Source organism: Pocillopora damicornis, chromosome 5 (genome assembly GCF_964200805.1).
Source record: "Pocillopora damicornis chromosome 5, jaPocDami1.2, whole genome shotgun sequence".
NCBI classification, from domain to species: Eukaryota; Metazoa; Cnidaria; class Anthozoa; order Scleractinia; family Pocilloporidae; genus Pocillopora; species Pocillopora damicornis.
This window is the reverse complement of record NC_142674.1, coordinates 15,338,965-15,361,348: the sequence shown is the minus strand read 5'-3', so window position 1 is coordinate 15,361,348 and position 22,384 is coordinate 15,338,965. Positions and strand designations below refer to the sequence as shown.

The 22,384-nt window shown below is 38.5% G+C and overlaps 2 protein-coding genes across 7 annotated transcripts; both read left to right on the top strand.

The window, feature by feature from the left end:
- Positions 1 to 285: 285 nt before the first annotated feature.
- Positions 286 to 22,262, top strand: LOC113679898 (thioredoxin reductase 1, cytoplasmic). 6 transcript variants are annotated; one of them, XM_089207079.1, is made up of 18 exons: positions 286 to 477; positions 1,542 to 1,681; positions 3,524 to 3,584; positions 4,424 to 4,641; positions 6,484 to 6,556; positions 7,568 to 7,636; positions 10,467 to 10,517; positions 11,322 to 11,359; positions 11,474 to 11,578; positions 12,450 to 12,565; positions 13,385 to 13,535; positions 14,802 to 14,876; positions 15,264 to 15,356; positions 16,063 to 16,139; positions 17,427 to 17,583; positions 18,442 to 18,645; positions 20,169 to 20,303; positions 20,898 to 22,262. In XM_089207079.1, the coding sequence occupies exons 1-18, from the start codon at positions 444 to 446 to the stop codon at positions 20,964 to 20,966; spliced, it is 1,866 nt and encodes a 621-aa protein (XP_089063205.1). In that variant the 5' UTR covers positions 286 to 443; the 3' UTR covers positions 20,967 to 22,262. The 6 variants fall into 6 exon arrangements, with proteins under 6 accessions (XP_089063205.1, XP_089063208.1, XP_089063206.1 ...); XM_089207080.1 differs by lacking the exon at positions 286 to 477 and adding an exon at positions 886 to 1,272; XM_089207078.1 differs by lacking the exon at positions 286 to 477 and adding an exon at positions 1,184 to 1,231.
- On the top strand, positions 7,970 to 9,306 carry LOC149045574 (uncharacterized). The gene is made up of 2 exons (XM_089207810.1): positions 7,970 to 8,151; positions 8,308 to 9,306. Exons 1-2 carry the CDS (start codon positions 7,970 to 7,972, stop codon positions 9,173 to 9,175), a joined length of 1,050 nt encoding a protein of 349 aa, XP_089063936.1. The 3' UTR covers positions 9,176 to 9,306.
- Positions 22,263 to 22,384: the final 122 nt, after the last annotated feature.

Here is a 22,384-nt window from a genome sequence, read left to right as displayed (position 1 = left end):
ACCCCTCTTCGACATATCTGAATCGCTAACCATAAGTCTCAAAAACCCGAACGAAATATTTTAATGATTTCCTTCAAATACAGTGGTATAGAAAGCTTATGTACGTTAGTTTTAGAAACTGAAGGTAAGAAAGATAGCAATTCAAATGAAATACACGAAAAATAGGAAAATGTTCGAAAAGTAGCGTGTTTTTGACTGACCTCAGACTGCGTGACATGTCACGAAAATCTACAGAGGCAGATGTTAAACGTAAGTTTGATATGCTTTGTGCATGGTCATGTTTTCGTGACAAAAACCGTCAAATCAGCGTGACCAGACTAATCTCACAAAAGCAGTCGTGCTGAGAGAGGGAAATATAAGACCCGTGTCTATCGACTTAGTAAAAAGACAGTTCAAAGAATAACGGTTATTCTGGTCTAGAAAAGACGCCTTTTTCAGATGAAATGATGGACACAGATGTCATGGTAGGAGCCGAAGGTAAATAAAATTCCGGTGGTAATTACAATAACATTAAGCGTAAGATCAACGGAACATCAAACACGTACAACTTGCATTGCTTAAATTGACGAAGCTAATTTAGTATTCTTGGATAAATCTTATTAGATGTCATATACGCTGAGATCATGACTTAATTATATTGCCCAAAAAGCCCCTAAATCTATCTTTTCCCTTAAGTTTCATGCAGGTAACTTGAACATATGCCCCAACGTGCATTAGATTTGCAAAACATCCAGAATCGATAAGTGAACGTTCGCTAACGAGAGATTATTCGTGATGTTTCTCAGTTGGTTCTTGAGATTCCTGAGTAGAGGACGTGAGGTCACGAACCAGCGAATAATTACGAATTAATTCCTGTTTTGTACGTAAAATATTCTGGAAATTATTAGTTAAGACTCCGCGTCAATTTGAAAACGTCTTCATGCCGTGACTCGTTGATTTGTTATTTTCTTTTCAACATTTCTTACAATTAATTAACTTGTTTAAGGCGATCTGATCATTTGGTTAAAGATCTGATCATTTTAGGTGAATAAAAGGAATTTTGAGTTGACTTTTACAACTTGTGCGCAAATTTAATTTTGTGATCAATGGTTCAATAGGGATATTGTAATGGCTTGAAATAGAGAAGTTTACTTTGCCTCGCGCGCGGAAAGATCTCAAGCATGACGTCATGTAAATTTTGAAATTGGTCACATGTTGCATCTCGAAAGAAAGTCTTTGTCATTCTCTTTCGGTGAGTCAGCCGGCGAATTGGTAATTTGGAAGGTATTGCGGGTAAGTTGCTCCAACTTGACGTTGCGAACCGGTCAGCAGAACCTTAATTTTTTTAATTCAATCTAAGTGTAAACAATGGAAGGGTTAAACGGGAAAAATGCTTACTGTTCAAGCACGTGACGTAACCTGGACTTAAATATGGCGGCCGTTTTCGCGGTACAGCCCCTTTAGGAAGCTGCAATGTCACGTTCTTGCCATAATCCCTTATCATATAACTGCAAATATTTTGATCGCCAGCAATATAATATTTTTCACCATTGGTTTCGTAGTGTCGAGTCTCAAGCGGGCGAGGACGCCTTCGCCTGAAGTCCCCAACAAGATGGCTCCCGTAAAAGACTTGATCGAACAGAACATCAAAGACAACAATGTAATGGTGTTCTCCAAGTCGACTTGCCCATTTTGTGAAAAGGTAAGCGTGTTTATTTTTCTTTCCTTTTGAGAAACCGAAAGGAAAATCACGATCGAACTAAACACTTTTTTTTTTTTACCTTGGGACGTTGATAAATTTAGCTCTCGTCTTGTGTATTCTTCCGTGTGAAAAATCACTCCCCGCGCATATTCACTTTTGTAAATAAATATACAGAACAAAATCTACTTGCTTTCTGGCGATATATGTGTTTTAAGCTAACAGCTCCACTTTCGTTGATTAGAAGCTAGATCTTTTCATCGCAGATCCCAGAGGAGAAAGTTGCGTAATACACTTGCGTATCTGTAAAAAAATATTGAACTAAGATTCGTTCAAGACAACGATTTTAAGGTCTAATAATCATCAACATAACAAGCTTGACGCCTGTTTAAATTAATGCTTTCCTGAATATTCAGGAATTAACGGGATCTGACTGTTGAAATCTCTTCGGCTTTTACGGATCACAAGAACTGTACTCTTATTCTCTTAGGAGATCGGTACTCGTTATTGCCGAGCATAAACAATACTTAAATGCGGCCATCTAGATCTCGATCTCCTTTATGAACTAAGTGATCCTTTCGATGACAGAATCAAACCTTTAATAATGAAAAGAAAAAACGCTGCCGTACAAACTTGGAATTTGAATACGCAGTCACGGAACGAAAAGAAAAAGTTTTTGCCATAAGGCGCTATCTAGTACATTTATTGGAAAATTTAGTTTTGCGTGTTTCGTCTAAAAAGAAGGGTTATTTACTTTGTAAAAATGAAAATCTGTGGCATTGAAGAAGGGACTTAAGTGTGTTCATTTCATAATGTTGCCTTCTCCCTAACCAAAACAATTACGCTATCATCTTGTCTTCCCCAAAGTTTTCTTTTGAAATAATGTATTATTAAAAATGAATACGATTGTTAGTGAGTCGCTGACATCTTGTCATGTACCAGATCTGTGGACATTATTTGAAAAACTTTACTTTTCAGAGAGTAAACAGCGACAAATATTTGATAAACTTTACTTTTCAGAGAGTAAACAGCGACAAAAAAGTAGCTAATCAGTACACGATGTTATTAATTAATCATCCAGAGTTAGGAAGTTTTTTGCATGCAGATTCAACGTCCTTTCAATATTCTTAATGACTTCATTTCGATGGCTTTTCTTCTGCTAGGATCATTAAATGAGTCACCGCCACAAAAACACAAGAAAAAAATTCATTAATTATCATTTAGATTAATTATGTGTTGCAAAGAAAGGTGGAATCTTTGGTTTCTTAATTAAAAAAAGGGTATATTTGAAAACAGCTGTCAAATACTAAAATATGAAATTCTGAAATTTGCTGCACATTTAGGGGCCATGTATGATCAAAAACAATAAATAAAAGCAAATATTTTAGGGATGTTTATTTTTCTCAGGGCTAGAAATAAAGGCTGGTCTAAGGACAATGTCTGTTGAAATATAGCTTTTTGTCTGGTCAACTTCTTGGATGGCTGAACAAATTGTCTGTTTGTTTACGAATGTTAAGAAGCTAAGTTCAGGTTTTAAATACAGCTATATTACTTTTCATGTATTTAGTTTGATGCTGCATGTACAATAAAAGCATTGTGAAAATATTCTAACCTTCTTTTAAAAGGAGGGTGAGAGTTTATTGATATATGACATAATGCTTATTTTTTTCTGCTAAAAATGGATTGTATCTCAGCAAAAATAGGTTTGACTCAATATCTTGATGAGCACAAGCCCAAATAATGTTTTCAAGCCTTGCTCATACTGTTAAACAATACTTGATCAAATGAGGAATTTTTCATATTATTTTCATTTCAGTTATTAATCTGTTTACCACTCTCCTACAGGTGAAAGAGCTTTTCAAGTCATTGAATGTGACATTTTATGCTCTGGAGATAGACTTACTAGGTAATATCAATAACACTAGAAAGTTGATTAAACAAGAAAATTGGATAAGTATTTTTATAACTTTTCTTCATTGATGTTCTCAAAGGCTCAGTATTATCCCTTAAACTTGTAAAAGTGACTAGCTTCTCTGTTCTCTGTACATTTCCTCAGGTGCTGAAAGGAGAACTTTGTTTAACCCTTTAACTCCTGTGAGTGATCAAGACAATTTCTCCTTACAATATCAATACAATATCAAGCAGACAAGTGATGAGAATAAAGAAAAATATCAGTTAGAGGATTATAAGTTGATCTAATACCAAATTCTCCAAGCTAACATCACAAGAACTGTATAAGAGACAGTAAGGAGAATTGCTAATGAGATCATGGGAGTTAAAGAGTTGATAACTAAGAGCTTTTTTTAGGTGGTGATAATTTTCCTTAGTCTTGTGACCTCTAATCTGTGATTTGGTGGTGATGTCATAAGGGGAAATAAGATGTTATTCACTCCTAGTGGTCAAATAATTAACTGACCTCCTATTGCACCTAGAGGCATTATGCTTTTATGTATGCAGGCAAAAGATGTGCGTTTGTGGTTACTTCCTAGATGGTCCAGTTGTTTAAAGGGTGCTTAATGCTAACCAACTGAAAAAATTGCTATCCAGTGGATAACTGTCAAGGAAACGAATGTGCTCTCCATGGGATGGAGATTTATCCAGTGGACAGTTTTATTCACTCTTCAAACAACTAAGGGCAGACTGTTAGAAAAATGATTTTGTTTTTAACCTTTGTACTTCATCATTCTGAATAGTTGCTAACTTTTTAAGTTGTCTTGTTTTTCTGTTTTTTTTTTTTTTCTTCAGACAATGGATCAACGATACAGGACAAACTGAAAGAGATGACAGAACAAAGAACAGTTCCAAATGTGTTCATTCGTGGGAAACACATTGGAGGTGCAGATGCTACGATGAAGCTTCATACAGATGGAAAGCTAATGGAGTTGATAATGCCTCCATCAGAAAACTACACATATGATCTAATTGTTATTGGTGGAGGTTCAGGTGGTCTTGCATGTTCCAAGGTACTGTCTACAGGGTATCAGCACTGTTATGAGATGTTCACCTTGACTCGTGAATTGCACACTGAAGATCTAATTATTATGTATATTTAAGCAATAGACTGCACCTTCTTTCAGTTTCTATCATTTTACAAACTAGAGGCAAGAGATTAACAAACTTTTCAAATGTTAGCGAAAGATGTTTTTTGTCTTGTCATGTGCATGTGGCAAAGAAAAAATTCTGAGTCCCCATGTGGAATCAAACCTCATACCTTTGGAATCCATGCTCCGATACTCTGCCACTGAGCCCCAGAGACTCTGTGGGGAGCAAGGCTCATTACGAAGTCCACATACAACATACATCCTGCATACTGCTAGGATCAGCAATGTCAATAGTGTCATATTTTATAAAAACAAATTTGAAAGATGGTAAGTTTTAAGCTTGGCAAAGAAATAGAGAAAGGTGTTTTTCATCTTGTCACAAGTGTGGGACAAAGAAAAAATTTTGAGTCACCATGAGGAATAAAATGTTCTCCCAACAACCCAAGTGGGTTTATATGCCAGTAAACTGATAGAAGTGCAGGCTATTGCTTCTAAAAAATTAACTTCCAACAAAACATGGTATTTACTCTTGTATAAGTCAAACTCGTGTATAAGACGACCCCCATTTTCAAGGTCAAAAATCAGATTTTTCAACATTTCTTGACAAAAAAATTAAATTCAGACAGATAGGAATTTCCCAAAAAGATAATTCAGAATGTATTGAAAACATGGAGAATTATGGTAGTATGGTTCAATTATTTTGCTATGGGTTAATTGGGGCAGTAAATGATAGGTTTTTTAACCAATAAGGGTGCTTGTAGTATATCTCTCATTTTATGAATTATATTAGAGGCTCTGAGAGTTCATATTCACACAAGGGTAGTGATGTAGATGGCAGTAACTATCATAATGCCGTTATGTTTGTGGAGTAAACATACAGACAAAGTGATGATGACATGGCAGGGCATGAAATTGCGCCTAATACAGGCACCAATGCGACTAAATTTTTCACTTTGGCGATCAAATCCTGAAAGTTAGACGCCAAATTGGCAACTAGAACGTTTCATCATAACCTTACCAAGAGATATAGTGAATTAAAAAGATTTGCAAAGATAAATCCGCGGCAAACTTCCTCGTTAAGTTTGTTTCCAAAACGTAGCACATGCATCTCGATCGATAAATAGACACCATCTTGGATTTAGATGAGCCTGAACATTGTATATCATCCATCCTAGTGTCCACTTTGTAGCACGTTGAAGATCTTTTCCTATCTTAATTTTGGAGGGTCTATCTAGAATGCTGACGGCATAAAGAAAGATTTTTTTTGTCTTTGAAAATGGCGACCAACTTTTTTTGAATTGGCTACCACTTTGAAGAATTTAGGAGCCAAGTGGCTATCAGAGAAAAAAGTTAATTTCACGCCCAGCATGGACATATTTCACAGCAGCCATAACCACATAAAGACAAAAAGAAGTTTTTTTTGTCATTATGTTTATAATGTTAAAATGTGGACTCAAATACATGACAACAACCTATCAACATGGAGATAGTTCATGAAATGACACACAGAAAGAACAGATCTTTCTTTACACCAATTTATCACAAGTGTGAACCAGGCCTTAGGAAGATCATGATGGAGTCTGGATTGGAAATCATTTCCAGCTCCGAAAAATCATGCAGCAAAATTCTTGAATAGTCAAATGCACACCTTTAGATGGTGTGGTCCCATTTTGTACATCATTTTTGGAGGGAAAGCTTGTGAATACTCAATCTTGTAACACCAGAAGTAATCAATGGCTTTTCTTTTTTTTATATTTTTAATAGGAAGCAGCAATCATTGGGAAAAAAGTTGCAGTTCTGGATTTTGTCAAACCATCACCAATTGGCACTACTTGGGGTGAGTTTCCATTTATTCCTCCTACTCCTAAGATCTAAATATCAATTCTCCACACTGTCTGCCATATATTAGCTAAACTTTTTATCCTCGAGAATTTATCAATTAATCAAAGAATTTTCCTTGTTGATTTTTTCCTTTCTTCTTTTCACCTGTCTGCTTAAAACTGTGTTAAATTTGTAAGGGAAAATTATTTTTAGTGGCCTTATTGAGTGAAACTGCTAACATTTACATGTTTGATATGATTGTCAATTCTCTCATTTAATTGCTACACATTTCCTTGTGAATTTGTGAGAAGAATAGGGTGTTAGATCAAGATGTAAACTTCTACCTGATAGGTTTCAATATTCCTATTACTTGATTGCTAGATAATGTATGCATACTTTAGGGAGAAGTTAGTTGTTAATCACTTGTGGGAGTCAAAGTGTTAAGATTGACCAGTATCTAATCTCTCATTACTGTATTACCACTGAGTCATTCACTAAGATCATGAGAATACAGGAAGTGATCCCCAACCTAAGATGCTTTGATTGTTAAACAAATTCTCCCTGTAAGTATCAAAGGAAATGTATAGGGTTCAAAAAGTTAATTAATTTGCATTTTTTTCATTCTCTATACATTTCCTTTGGTACTGATAAGGAGTATTTGTTCAGTGATCAAACAGTTAACCCTCCAATGCCCCCCCCTCCCTAATATCAGTTTCTTTATTTTCTATACCCTTCTCTATTCATTTCCTTTGGTACTGACATGGAGAATTTGTTTAGCAATCAAAGCAGTTAACCCTTCACCCACCCCCCCACCCCCCCCCCCACAATTCCTTTGTTACTGACAAGGAGTATTTGTTTAGCAATCAAAGCTTGTTTGGCTGGCAATCATTTCCTTCAATATCATGGTCTTGATGAATGATTAAGCAGTATTACTCAAAGGGGAAATTAGATGATGGTCACTCATGGGATGTAAATGGTTAAAGAACAATTCAGTTTTTGTTTAATAGATTTGATGTAATTTTTGTAGGTCTTGGAGGCACCTGTGTGAATGTTGGTTGTATCCCAAAAAAACTCATGCATCAGGCTGCTATTTTAGGTATGTTTTTTTCTCAGACAATTTGTGTGATTGCTAAAGGCAACGTATTGGAACAAGTTTTTAGATTGAAAATGCACCACAGGTGGGTGCATTTGAGGACCAGAGGTGCTGAATAGACAAGTGACAGGGTTCAAGATTCTGGAGGGTCAAGGGCATGATCCCCTGGAAAATTTTGCTACAAATTTCTGAATAAAAAAGGATTTAGGACATAATCTTTAATTAGTGTGCCAAGCTCAAAACTTATTGAATTGACCCTATGCAGAACGAAAAGAGACTGGGAGCGATCAACTTGAAAACGAGGCTAGTTGGGCCTTGTTTACTCGTGTTAGAATTATGGCCGCTCATGGCTCTGTAAGTAGCCGTCTTTCTCAGAGTCTTACAGAGGAAGATATCCCCGGAGCATCGCTTCAGGGAAGAAATCCGACTGCTCTTAAAACAGATGAACTTCGCTTTTGGTTAAAATGTCGTGGCGATCCAACAAAGGGGTTTAAAACAAAGGCACAATTTTCGAAAAGGTAAGTTCAGTATTTGTCAGTCGTTCGTGATACTTTTTAGAATTAAAAGAGACTTTGATATTGTAAATGGAGATCAAAAGATTTAGGAGTTATTTTTCTCGATGAAATGTTTCAAAAATGTAATGATTAATAGTTTTTCTACTTTTCATTTTGAAGAGTTCTTGAATATGTTGCGTCTGGTCGTGATAAAGATGTTGTGGATCCCAATAAAAATCTGATATACACGCGTCGAAAGGCGAGACAAGAACAACTCTCTCAAAGTGATGCGATGCCTGAGGAAAGTACTGTTAAATTTCCATTGGTGGTACCAACTTACAGGAAACAAAATTTGGAAAATGTCCAAGTGGTTCATATGCAAGTTACCAGTTACAGTTCACAGAGTCTAATTTTCAAGTTTTCTGTAATATTGACTCAGTGCCTAGAGTGGACTGTAATGATGAACAAAATGCTATTTCCGTATATCCTCCATTCCCTTTGCAAACAATCTGAGCAGTATGAAAAGCCAGATGATTTAAGCAGCAACCAGGAAGCACTCCTGGATCATTTGATTGTTGATGAGGCAAAGCTTAATACCATAGAGAAGAAAACAAGTGAACAAGCAGCCTCACAGGAATGGCAGGCTGAAAGGAAATTTCGGTATACAGCATCTAATTTCCACACAATTGTAAAAAGGCAAAGGAATCATAACACTCTAGTAAATAATCTGCTTCATCCCAAACCATTCACTGCCAAACAAACTGCACATGGGAAAACCTATGAGCCTGTAGCCTTAAGAGAATATGAAAAATATATGTTTTCAACAAGGAACCCAGTTTCAGTGTTCAAAAGTGGCCTTGTTGTCAGTATGGCCTCTCCATTTTTAGCAGCATCACCAGATGGCAAGGTCATTGACCAAGGCTGTAGCAAGCCTTTTGGGTTGGTAGAGGTTAAATGTCCCTACTCTAAATTTCATATGAGTCCTTTAGAAGCATGTGCGGATGAAACTTTTTATGCAGAAAATGTAAATGGAAAGCCGAGGCTATAAAGGGGGCACCAGTACTACTTTCAGATACAGGGTCAACTAGGTATTACAGGAGCAAGTTGGTGTGACTTTGTTATCTATACTAACAAAGGCATGAGTATAGAGAGGATCACATCTGATCCTCAATTCTGGGACGTATACAATACAAGCTGAGCTTACAGAGTTTCATCATAACAGCAAGCACATGATTGCAAAAACCAACAGATCCTGCTACACATGTACACGAAGCATATTTAACAACTCCACTCACTAAACAAAGTGCAACTTGTAATTTGTGGGGTGGCTCATTTTTTTTAAAGCTATGGTAACATAAGCATTTGAAATAGAAATATTGGTCATCACTTGCGCAAGTTAAGTCTTTCAGGTATTCATCATCAAGAAATGTTTTTGCCTTTTTCATGCTTGTTGGAACAGCATGGTTCTGTTTATTTCTGTCAAAGTTTTTTCCAGATTTAGAAATATGTAAATCCATCTCTGCCCTTGTGAATAATGGCATTCGTTGCAAACTTGTAGACCATCCGGCTGATGGAAATTTAACAGTACTTTCCTCAGGCATCGCATCACTTTGAGCGAGTTGTTCTTGTCTCGCCTTTCGACGCATGTATATCAGATTTTTATCGGGATCCACAACATCTTTATCACGACCAGACGCAACATATTCAAGAACTCTTCAAAATGAAAAGTAGAAAAACTATTAATCATTACATTTTTGAAACATTTCATCGAGAAAAATAACTCCTAAATCTTTTGATCTCCATTTACAATATCAAAGTCCCTTTTAATTCTAAAAAGTATCACGAACGACTGACAAATACTGTACTTACCTTTTCGAAAATTGTGCCTTTGTTTTTAACCCCTTTGTTGGATCGCCACGACATTTTAACCAAAAGCGAAGTTCATCTGTTTTAAGAGCAGTCGGATTTCTTCCCTGAAGCGATGCTCCGGGGATATCTTCCTCCGTAAGACTCTGAGAAAGACGGCTACTTACAGAGCCATGAGCAGCCATAATTCTAACACGAGTAAACAAGGCCCAACTAGCCTCGTTTTCAAGTTGATCGCTCCCAGTCTCTTTTCGTTCTGCATAGGGTCAATGCTTCTAGTCAAATAATGTACCATTTTCTTTCTTTTAAATTGCCAGTGTCTTGAAAGCGAACCTTCACCACTTGTGGAGAGGGTGCATATGCACCTCTCACGCCCCTTCTCTCTACAGGTGTACACTAATAGTATTGTAAAGGTTATTTGGTCACATCAGGTATACATTGAACAATTTGTGCTTCTCTTTAATCTCTCATAGGACATGACTTAGAGGATGCAAGACAATATGGATGGAGTTTTGATACAACAGGTAACTTCATAAATAGGGTAATTTAGCATTATCAACTGAGTTGATAACATAAATTGACCACCATTAAGAGTTTCAAAATTGACATTTTGAGTGTAAGCTCTTTGTCAGAGAAATACTCTGGTTGTGCTGAGTGGATGGCAATTTTGTTTGCTTTTTTTCTGTTTGAGGGTACCTTTGCATTTATAGCTACCATATAAATCAGTCTCAGTCATCTGAAGTAAAGATCGTTGCACTCCCAAGATCTCAATATACTTGCAGATTTTTCACAGTCTCCTCTAAATCCATCCATAAATTTCTCATAATTTTTTACATGTACATGTAGCCCTGAGAATGAACCATTATACCTCTGTACCCTCAGATGAATTTACATATTCTCCATACTGTTCTCTATACATTTCCTAAGATGCTGACAAGGAGAATTTGTTTAATAATCGTTGATTATTTCTTTTATTCTTGTGACCTTATTGTTTGATTCAAGGGTGATATTGTAAGGAGAAACTAGATGCTCATCACTCTTTGAAGTCAAAGGGTTTAGTATTCAATCAAACAATATCCCTTAGGTAGCATTTTCTCTTTTATCATTCTTCTGGAAAATATTTTGATACTGTAAGAAGAGTCCCTCTTTGGTTACTTGTGGAAGAGAAAGAGTTGAAGATTTCCCATAAATGTTTCTTCCATTATGATTTTTTTCTTTGGCCTAAGGTTGGAACTCTTTCTACTTGTCCTTTTTTTTGTCTGTTTTAGTTGGCATCAGAACTACAACTTAATTTTAAACTACTTTTTTTTTTTTTCACTTTTTTTCAGTTAATCACAACTGGGCCACAATGAGAGAAAACGTTCAGGTATGTAGATGTAGATGATTTACCCATTTAACTTTGCCAGTTTTGCTGTGATTTTGCTTCATTAACACAGAATAATTTAACTTTTTGTAACTATTGTTTTTTTTTTCCACCCAGAATCACATTGGGTCTCTTAACTGGGGTTACAGAGTGGAACTTCGCGATAAAAAGGTCACATATAAAAATTCCATCGGCGAACTTAAAGATGCTCACACTGTCAAAGTAAGGACGTGCTCTGCAATCATGATTATATTTTATCCCATGTACTAACAATATTTTTCATCACTTCAATCTCATTTCATGTTTCAAGTGATCTTTATTCCCAGTTCTCTTGTTCCATAGGTTAGGATAATTAGAGACCTTGAAATCAAGGTTACATACGATGTATAACCAGGAAACTCTATCTCTCATAATCAGCCTTGAGATCATCTCTTCCCTGAGTAGATCTATCAATAGAGAGGTTTTCAGGGGAATTTTTTAGTTCCAAAATCCAATCAAAACAGAGCTATGGTGATCCTATTGTCTTACATCAAACATCTGCTCACATGCATTGGGCAGCGAGATCAGTTTTTTTGGGATTGGCAGTTGACCCAACAAAAGTATGATACTTTTTGCTAGAACAAGCCGATTTAAAAAATAAATCTACTCTTGAAAGGGTTAACCCTAAAAAACAGAGAAGATGGATACTCCCATTGATGGGTTCCTGGTACAACTTATTCAGGCTGTTCATTGGAATTTTGATGGCCTTTTATTTGTTCTCTTGCTACAAAATTTCTAAAACAAAAACCTATATGAACCATTGAATAGCCTTTTAACCCTTAAACTCCCAAGATATGATTGTTAATTCTCCCCTCTAGCAGCTACACATTCGCTTGTAAATTAGTTTCAAGAATTTGGTGTTAGATCAAGATGACAACTTCTGCCTGATAAGTTTGTGTATTCTCATTACCTGTTTGCAGGACAATCGAGGAATATTAGATGGAGAAGTTACATGTACATGTTAATCACTTCTATTAATTGAAATGGTTACGACCTAGTGTAAAACATTTATTTTGAGTTTTAAGCAGTATCTTTTTTTCTTTTTATTGTCCAGACCATCGATAAAAAAGGAAGAGAGGGGGAGATGACAGCTCAACATATTGTTCTTGCTACTGGTCTACGTCCGAGGTACCCTGACATCCCTGGAGCAAGAGAATACGGCATCACAAGGTAGTAAAGTAGTACATGAGTGTGTCTAACATGTTGTGATATTGGAAATGATGTCCAAGATGATAATGATGGTGGTGTTGATTTTGATGGCGAGAATTACAGTAATGGTAATGATAGTGAGTCAAATGAGAGGAGGAGAAGAAAAAGGGAGATATTAGTTGTTATGGAAATAATAATCTGAAGCTTTTTGATGGCGCGGAGCAGGACATGGGGGATGTTGATAATTTTTTAAAGAGTGTTTTGTCAATTGAAATTTATTTCATTACATACTTTTATCAAATTCCTCTACGGAAAAAAGAGTCGCTAGAATTTGCTTCGCTTCCAACATGTCTTAGTAGCTCAGTTCTGTAGGCTAATTATGTAGTCGAATCGCGTGAACGAGGTTAGTCCTGAGAAGGACTGTTGTCGGTAACAACAGTGATGGATTTTTCAACAACCTCAGCAGAGTAATGAGGTATAATCAACTGAGTTGATAATAATCTGACTAAGGGCTAACGCTCGAAAAGTCAGCTTTAAAATTCTTTACGGTGGTCAGTTTACGTTATCAACTCAGTTGATAATACCCAATTACCCTGTTATGCTCTCGCACCGGCGCAGCAGAACAGTTTCCATAGAAACTTACCCCCTTTATTCTTTAGTCATTATGAGATTTAAGTGATGACTTCCGTTTGGGTTTTCGAAACGTCGGTGGCTACTACCTGCAACTGTCCCTCTAAGGAGCAACTTCACCCGGACGATAGGACTACATCATCTAATATGCATGTCTTTCGTTCTCTAAGTCCAAATAATTGATATCTTGCATTGTCTGTTTATTTTCAGTGATGATTTGTTCTCGTTAGAAAACAGTCCTGGCAAGACTGTAATAATCGGAGCATCTTACGTTGCTCTGGAATGTGCCGGGTTCTTAGCTGGGATCAAGCTTGACGTAACTGTTCTGGTGCGATCAATTCTCTTACGAGGTTTTGACCAGGTACTGCACTTCAGAATAACCGTGGATCCTTAATCATTCGTCTCATTGTGAGGCTTTTCCGAGTCAATGTCAGTATCTAATGGAACTGCGCACCTACCCCTCCCCTAAACCAGAATTAGCCCTAACTTATTATCATATGAATCATGGGTTTAAATAGCACTTTAATTTACACTTCAGAGTTAATTCTCTGTTTCACCATTTGTGTTCCCAGTGCTACGCGGCACAACATTCATATGTACCCTTACTTTCTCTTCGCCGCGATTCACCATCCTAAATCGTCCCCGACTTTCTCTGTGCGACCTCGTAGCTCAGTCGGCAGAGTAACGGTAGATCAAATCCGGAGGTCGTGGGTTCGATTCCCACCGAGGTCAAAAAGATTTTTTCTTTGCCTCGTGTGGTTCCCTGTTTCCCTTTATTAGGGCTAACGCCCGGTGGGTTATTCATGGGTTTAAATAGCACTTTAATTTACACTTCAGAGTTAATTCTCTGTTTCACCATTTCTAACTTATTATCAGTTGACTATGGTTGGGTTAGGGGAGGAGTTCGTTGGCAGTTGCTCAGATACTGACAGTGATGCGGTTTTCGTAGGTGTTAAGGTTGTTAACTGCATGGTTTGAGCTCCTTGAAGCACGCGATTTCATATCCAGGGTTCTAGCCTTATAAAACGATAGGTTGTCTTGGTAGGAAGTTCTGAATTGTATCAAATCATGCTTTGAACAACTTAGCCTAAAGCGTCAGACAAAGCACTTAGTATTTTGATTTTCGAAGTTTTACGTGCAATCCAACATTACGATCCAACGTGGCTTTTGGTCCGTGCTAAGGTCACAGTTATCGAGATTGTGCTAATCAGCAAAAGATTGCGCTGTAATGGCCCAAGAGCGCGTTTTCCACATTAAGAAGAGATTCAAAAGCTCTCCTTGACGGAGAACTGCAAAAGGGTTCAAGCGGATTTGGTCGCCTTTTGTTAAGATTTCAAGACACTTTGATAAACAACGGGAGAAGGAATAACAACATGGAGCAACAGGCAAAGCAACGCGAGGGGTGGAGAAATGAAGGGAACTTATTTTAGACGTTTCAGCACTGCATCATATATTTGTGAAATACACGCTTGAATTTTATAGCATATATATTATACCTTACGTGTGGCGAGGCGGTCTGACTGCCGCTGCGGTGGAATCAAACCCAAATTTAATGAGCATCTTGTAATAGATTATACGTGATTTGTGTGGTTTGTGTTAATGTGATGCTTTTTATTTATTTTTGTAGCAAATGGCTGAGTTAATTGGTAATGACATGATCAGCCATGGAATAAAGGTTAAAAGACCATCAATTCCTACAAAGGTATGTATATGCATCACTTAAGAAGAACTAGCAGCTGTTGTTGTTGTAGTTGTGGTCTTCATTCCTAATCCATTAGTTAAATGAGCAATTCACAAGGTCAGATTTGATACTGTAGGATTCCTGCCTCAGACACATATGGTTGTTTGTTTGTTTGTTTGTTTTTAATATGTTTCTTTCTTTCCGTCCGATTTCGAACGTATCCGTCCGTCCGCTTGCGGACATTCCCTTGGGATTTCATTTAAAGTCGCTATTCAGCGGTCAATCAGACTTTCATTCCGACTATTTCTTTGAATTTCACGGTAAGGTGGTGACATCAGAGTATTCTGCCATTGGCAGCCATCTATTAAGAATAGGTTTTTGACACTCCTGTTGGTGGATTTTTCTCAGATTGAACTTATAGAAGAAGGAACACCCAGAAAACTAAGAGTTTATTACAAACATTTAGACAGTGGCGAGGAGGGCTCCGTAGAGTGCAACACTGTAAGTATTTTATTGGTTTGGCCGTTTCATTTTTGCTAGTGCCTTAAACGGTAGTTGTATTACAAACCTGAGATCTTTTCAAGTGACTATGTTAGAACACTGTTTGATGAGTACCGTAAAAGGAAAACCAAAGTAATCGCAACAGCCAATTAGAAGTAAGGAAAATACCCTGAAGAGCCAATGAGAACTCAAATTAGAAACAAGTAAAGCGCAGGAAAACGCGGGCGACCAATTCGTGATTGGTGTTTGTTTTGCATAAGATTGGTTGAGAGAGTGGTGCGGGTTTTCAGGACCAGTTACAAAGAAAATTTAAAAAAACCAGTGCAAACACGGATTTGAAAAGTTTCGAAACTCAGTTGAAAATTGCTCTTTATTCACAATTGCCATTAGAAAAAAAATATATTGCACGGAGCCAATAAGAGCTAAAATCAAGTGCTTGAAGCGCGGGAAAACGTGAGTGACCAAGCCACATCAGCCAATCAGAACAGATGAAACTGTAACTGTCAAGGGGCCAATGAGAACTCAAAGTGCTGAAAACAAAACAGCTGCGTGAGGGCGGGAAAACGTGAGGGACAGCTCGTGACTTGTTTTAGTGTTGCTTTTGATTGTTTGAGAAGGTTACGTGAGTTTCTAGGCCAACCATAGAAGGGAAACCATTGTAATACCAATGAACGCGATATAAATATTTTGTTTGCTTTGACATTAGGTGATGTTTGCGATTGGCAGAGACCCATGTACACAGGGAATTGGTCTTGAGAATGTCGGAGTGAAACTCAACCCAAAGTAAGTGTCACTCCGTATCAATGTACTGTTTGACCACAGTTGGCAGTAATGTCGCAATCTGATCGGCCAATTTGCCGTTGTCGATAAGAGTACAGACAACGCTGCTCGTGTTAACGTGTCACGCAGTGATTACGCACTGAAAGAATCGTTTTATTTGATGTCGAATGAGTGCTGAGCCTCGTGAGTCCACAAACATGACCACTGTGATGACGAATCTTGTTGTCGATAAGGGTACAGACCTCGCTAAACCACTGTCGATTTGCTAATTTCTCCTCGGATTGAAGATTGAGGGGGTTGAAACGGAGGGAGTTGTAACGAAAGTTTTATTTCTCACTTTGAGGCAAAATAAGAACGAAGAAAGATATCGTTCATTTATCTCTATACACCCACTGTTAGTATCAATATTCTCCTCACTCTTCTCTATACTTCCCCTTTGTTAATAACAAGGAGAATTGATTTAACAATCAAAGTTTCTTTGACTGGCGACAATTTCCCATATTCTTATGTCCCCAATAAATGACTCAGGATTGTTACTGTAAGGAGAAATTAGATGCTGGTCACTCTAGAGTTTCGAAGGGGTGCAATGAACGCGGAATAGAGAGCTAATAAGTTTTAGTCTTCCGCGAAGATTCCAACCTCAGACCTGTCGAAAGCGTAGCTTTTACACTGATCGCTAATCAGAGAGGCTTTGACCGTTATCGAGTTCTGGTGCCCGACCAGAGAGCTTAAGAGAACACTTGGTGGGAAAAAGGTGGTAAGTTTCTAAAGAAATTGTGGTGCTGCGTCGGTTGGTGAGCATAACAGGATAATTTAGTATTATCAACTGTCTTGATGACATAAATTGGCCACCGTCATAAGTTTCAAAAGTGACGTTTCGAGCGTTAGCCCTTTCGTGAGAGCGAAAGCCGCTCTTACGAAGCACCCGTAGATAACGATTCGCTCTGACGAAGGGCAAACGCTCGAAACGTCAGTTTTGAAACTCTTAACCGTGGCCAATTTACGTTATCGACTCAGTTGGTAATATTAAATTACTTTGTGGGTTCACTTCTAGGCTCATATATTAGAAGCGTTCCGCGTGTTTCTAGCATCAGCAATGTCGAAAGCGTAGCTTTTACACTGATCGCTAACCTGAAAAGCTTCAATCGTTAAAGTAAAAATAATTCTTCCTGTCGGTACAAAAGGAAATATGAAGATAAGTGAGTGGAGAATATTTATACTGATTTTAGGGTTTAAAAGGTGTAAACATTACCTACGAGTGCTTCACAAGAAATGTCTCTTCTCCTACAGGAATGGAAAGGTAATCGCTGGCGACAATGAGCAAACTAGTGTGCCAAATATTTTTGGTGTCGGAGATATCATGGATGGCAAACTAGAACTCACTCCAGTTGCGATTCAGGCCGGTAGATTACTTGCACGTCGGTTATACGGAGGCCAAAATGAATTGGTAAGTAAAACTCGCAGCCTGGTTTGTAGTACAATAGAATTAAGGCTTGTGTGTCTCGATCCCGTGTGTTGCAACGTGTTGAGAGACTGGATTCCAAATCTGCTCTCCTAGATACAATAATTTTTTTTTGTGTGTGATACAGTGAGGCCTTGTTTGTTACTAACGAGAGCGCTTTTCGATTAAGTGTCATGAGACCAACGACAAAGTAATCACAACCGCCATTCGGAGGAAAGAAAAATTCTTCTAAGTACCAATGGGAACTCAAAGTAAAACCAAACAGACTGTCTTAAGCGCGGGAAAACGCGGGCGACCAAGTCGTGATTGGCTTAAGTTTTGCATCTGATAGGTTAAGAGAGTGGCGCGACCGCCAATCACAGCGGAGTAATGTTAAAACCATGCAATTACGGATTATTTTCGATGCTCAATTGAAAAATGGTCGAAAGAAATGACATCCTTTTATTTTTCCATCAAACAAGCTATCACGTTCAAATTTACGATAGATTACGGTGAAATCTTTCCCGAGAATAATCACAACGGCTAATCTGAAAAACCGAAAATATCAAGGGAAAGTGATGAGAATTCTACGTGAAACAATCAAACTTTCCGAAGCGCGGGAAACCGCGATAGGCTAACTCAGAACGGCCTTTCAGAAGAAAGGAAATCGTTTTAAGGAGCCAATAAGAACACAGATAAAAACCAGCCAACAGCCTAAGGCGCAGGTAAATGTGGGGGACCAAGGCATGATTTGTTTTAGTTTTGAGTCTCAGTTGCTGAGAAAGTGGTACGTGTTTTCTTGACCAATCTCAGGGCGAAGTGAAGCAGTGATACTCAATACTAACTTGTGTTTATCTGTTTTAGTGTGATTATGTAAATGTCGCTACAACAGTATTTACACCATTGGAGTATGGCTGCATTGGTTTGTCTGAAGAAGACGCCATTGCCCGCTTTGGGGAAGAGAATGTGGAAGTGTACCATACTAACTACCAACCTCTCGAGTACACGGTCGCCAAACGGGACGTGTCCGGCTGCTATGCAAAGCTGGTTTGCAACAAAAGTGATAATGTAAGTATTGCATGTTATTGGGGTCTTTACAGAGTGTTATTACACGGCAACCCTAGCCTCGGTTAACCAAGGTAAAACGATTGGAGAGAAGACGATCTAAAATTGGTTTCGTCCACAGCCCTTTGGTTTGGCTGGAATACGCCTTCAAACCCTAAACCAGAATAACATATGTAATTTGTTTGAATTCAAAATTTTATTTTCTCGGCTAAAATATCATTTTAATGAATCAAACTTTGCCAGATTGTTTTAGATGGAATGGTCATTTTCAAAGCCTTTAGATTAAGTGTTGTAAAAAATTAAAGAAATCTCAACGTCCAGACAGAAGGAAGGAAGATACCTTGAAGAGCTATTGAGAACTCAATAATATATAGATTTAGCCAAGCCTAAAAGCGGAGCTCGCATTTTTTTTTCCCGCACGTCTCAACGCCTTGCCCCGGCCAGGACAAGAACCCGGGTCGTCCGACTCGGAGCCCAGTGCACTGACCACTGAACTAGTGGACAAAGCCGAGGCGTTAGAGTGCCTGCGGTACAGTTGACCACGCATGTTAAAAGTAGCACCTTGTACGGTCGTACGGTCGTACGGTCGTACATCCAAATTTTTTCGGCTTGATGGGTTACTACTATTTTGTATAATTATGGGGCTACGCTCTGCGAGCTCCGCTATGAAATAACTAAACTGGGTAAAGCGCGGGAAAACGCGAGCGATGGTTTTACTTTTGCATCCGACTGGTTGAGGACTTGGTGTGAGTGTTTTGGACCAATAACTGAGAGGAGCAAAGTCAAAGCAATTTCTGATTTCTTTCGACACCCAGTTGAAACTTGCTCAGCGGCTTCTATGGATTTTCTTTGTGGTGAAAAATGTGATGTGATCCATCGAAGATAGATACCCCAACATTTGAACCTAGTTATGGCCTAGCTCAGTTTAGAGTTCCCTGAAGCTCAGTGGTGAGAATCGGAGCGAGATATGCGAAAGTCAGAGGCTTGACTCCTCATGCAACACTCAGAAATTATCTTTTTCCCGACAAACCTATTCTCTCAAGGCTGGTGCAAGAATCGAGAACAAAATCGCCGAGTATTTGAAATCAAAACCAAAGCCATCATTCAAGAAATGCCTTCAGTGTTGCAGTTTTTAGTGCACGAGGGGGTTGATGCTGATACATTTTTCTTTCATTAAAAGCTTGATATTTTTATGATAGACTATATCTATTCGCCTTCTTGTCTTAGTATTGATCTTATTTAATTCCTTTCTTTTGTATGTAATGATTTTGTCTTCTCTTTATGCATTAATTTTCCAGCTGATATGTATATCTTTTCTCATATTTGTTATTTTATGTTGTGTATGTATATATAAACTCTACACCGCCTCGATTAGCTTTGCTGTTTGCAGTGTGCAGTTACCTCTCTTTCATTAGTTAATTTTCATTAGCTAATACACAGAAACAGAATGTTTCCTTTCTTTCGCTGACATTTACAATGTTTCTTGTTTAACGTATCCATTAACTCTCCATTTTGTTTTCGTGCAGGAGCGCGTCGTCGGCTTCCACGTTCTTGGTCCAAACGCTGGAGAGGTGACGCAGGGCTATGCTGTGGCCATTAAGTTAGGAGCCACGAAAAAAGACTTCGACAGAACTATAGGTATCCACCCCACAGTGTCAGAGGTGAGTGTATCGACTGTTAGATTCTCCTTACTATACCTTCGTAAAGCAAGAAGATAGGTTGTGAGAATTTGTCTTTTGGTGGAGATATGTTGCGTCAATCGAAGTCAGACTTGCTTTAACCGGGCTCCAGTTCCAGGAACTTACAAGAGCGTGAGAACCGGAGGGGAGGGGGGGAGGTTGGGGGAAAGAGGTACTAAGCTCGGGAGTGGTTATCTATAATGTAAGCAGCAAAAAAAAAAAAAAAAAAAAAAAAAAAAGAATCGGCAAAGGTAGAGTTCTTGATTCAAGCTCAGTTTTTAACTCCATAATCTGTTTCCTTTGTGCTATGTGGAATTATTATATGAGAAGGTTGAAGGTTGAATGTGACTATTCCTTCGACTAGACTCTGAAAAACAGAGAATACCGGAAGGGATAGGGCTACGGGGGGGGGGGGTTTGGGGGGGGTTGGGGGGGGTTGAGGGGGCGACGGCGATGGTAATTTAGGAACGGAGTAGTAGAGAGGGTCTGTGCGTGAGTGCTATGAAACGTTTAGTAGCGTTTTCTAATTTCCCGTGTAATCTACAAAGTGTGTTATGTTCGAATATTTTTCTGTAGGTGTTTACAACACTTGGAACAACGAAGAGCTCCGGAGCGGACGTTGCCGCTTCTGGCTGCTGAGGTTAGACCCTGCTGTCGTTTTGTCTTAGAATAATGAGAGCATGCAAACGCTTCTTGTTTATTCTGAGAGCGACAGCGGGGTTACACACCTCACCTCGGATGACCTCGGTACAGTAGCGACGTTTCCTGTTTGCTTATATGACGGTGGAGTTTGTAAACTCATCTTTGTGGGAAAACTTCACCCGATGTTGTGCTGGAGGAAATTCCGACACTATTCGCGGATTTTTTTTCCGTTGATGGTCAATTGCACGGTATAGATATTGACTCTACCGTGTTGGACTCATTGGATTGCAACGCTGTTCAGGAAGATTGCGTGACAAACACTGTTACGAAGTGTTACATGATTCTAGTTGGTCACGAAACAGTTAAAACTTTGACTTCTTTTCTTTTCTTTTCTTTTCGCAATGTACAAAAGTTCACCGTTTAATTAACTGTATTCAAAGTATCGCGAAATTTTATATGAAAAGGGTTTCTTCTCCATTAATTGTTGTACAGGCGTTCATATGTTTCCTTTTTTTTTTTTTTTTTTTTTCAATCATTACTTAGTCGTACAAAGGTATATTTATTTCCATTTGGGAGAACATTGCGGAAATTTAAGACTAGAATTTGTGATGATTTAAGGGAAGTTTTAACCGATATGAGACCTACTTTTGAGCAATTTTCAATCGTGTGTCAAAAGGAACCCATTGTTACTTTAGCATGGGAGCGGGCTCTCATTAATGGCGCTGCAAGACACGTGTTTTTCCGCCACCGGGAAGATTAAAGACGAGTTGGGGAGAGGTTTGCCGTTCTCCTGTCGGCTCGTGTCGCTCAAGACCTCATACTTTCTCGCGAGTGCCGAAGCGCTTATAATGATGGCCTGCTCGCACACTACTACTGCTTGGGCCTTACATTTTTTTTTTTTCGCTCTGTGATAGTTCGCCATGTGTACGTGAATTTCTCACTGGCTACTTTTAGTACTTCGTCTTAATTGGCCGTTGTGACTACCGTGTTTGAGGTTTCATAACTCTAAATTCTGATCTTACTTAGCTTTGTGCAGTGTACAGCTTACAATCTACGTGGTGGGCGCTTGGCTGAGAACTTGCATGGAGCGAGTTTGTCACGCGTGGGAACAACACAAGCTTAAGCATGAGAAGCACGAGAAGCATGCAAACCATGCCGGCCGCCCTCGTACGCCTTACTCGCTCCCTCGCCAAGCCCTCTCTACTTATTGTTGATGTGAAATTTTCACTTCTCTTGACTGTCGTAATTCAGGTAGATAAACAGGCAATGGACCACTGTAAAATAAAAATGTTTTGATGAGCTGTGTCCTTCCTTCCTTCTTTTTATTGCCTCGCCTTCGTTCCAGAAATGGTTTTACATTTTCTTTCTTTGGCTGGTGCTTCAAATTTACGAAAGCTGATTTTGAGTGGAAAGAGACACTA

Bases quoted from the DNA above. Each gene is read 5' to 3' on its own strand.
- LOC149045574 (XM_089207810.1), top strand. From the start codon at position 7,970: ATGGCCGCTCATGGCTCTGTAAGTAGCCGTCTTTCTCAGAGTCTTACA. The intron at 8,152-8,307 runs GTAAGTTCAGTA...TTCATTTTGAAG, and splicing joins AAGGCACAATTTTCGAAAAG to AGTTCTTGAATATGTTGCGT.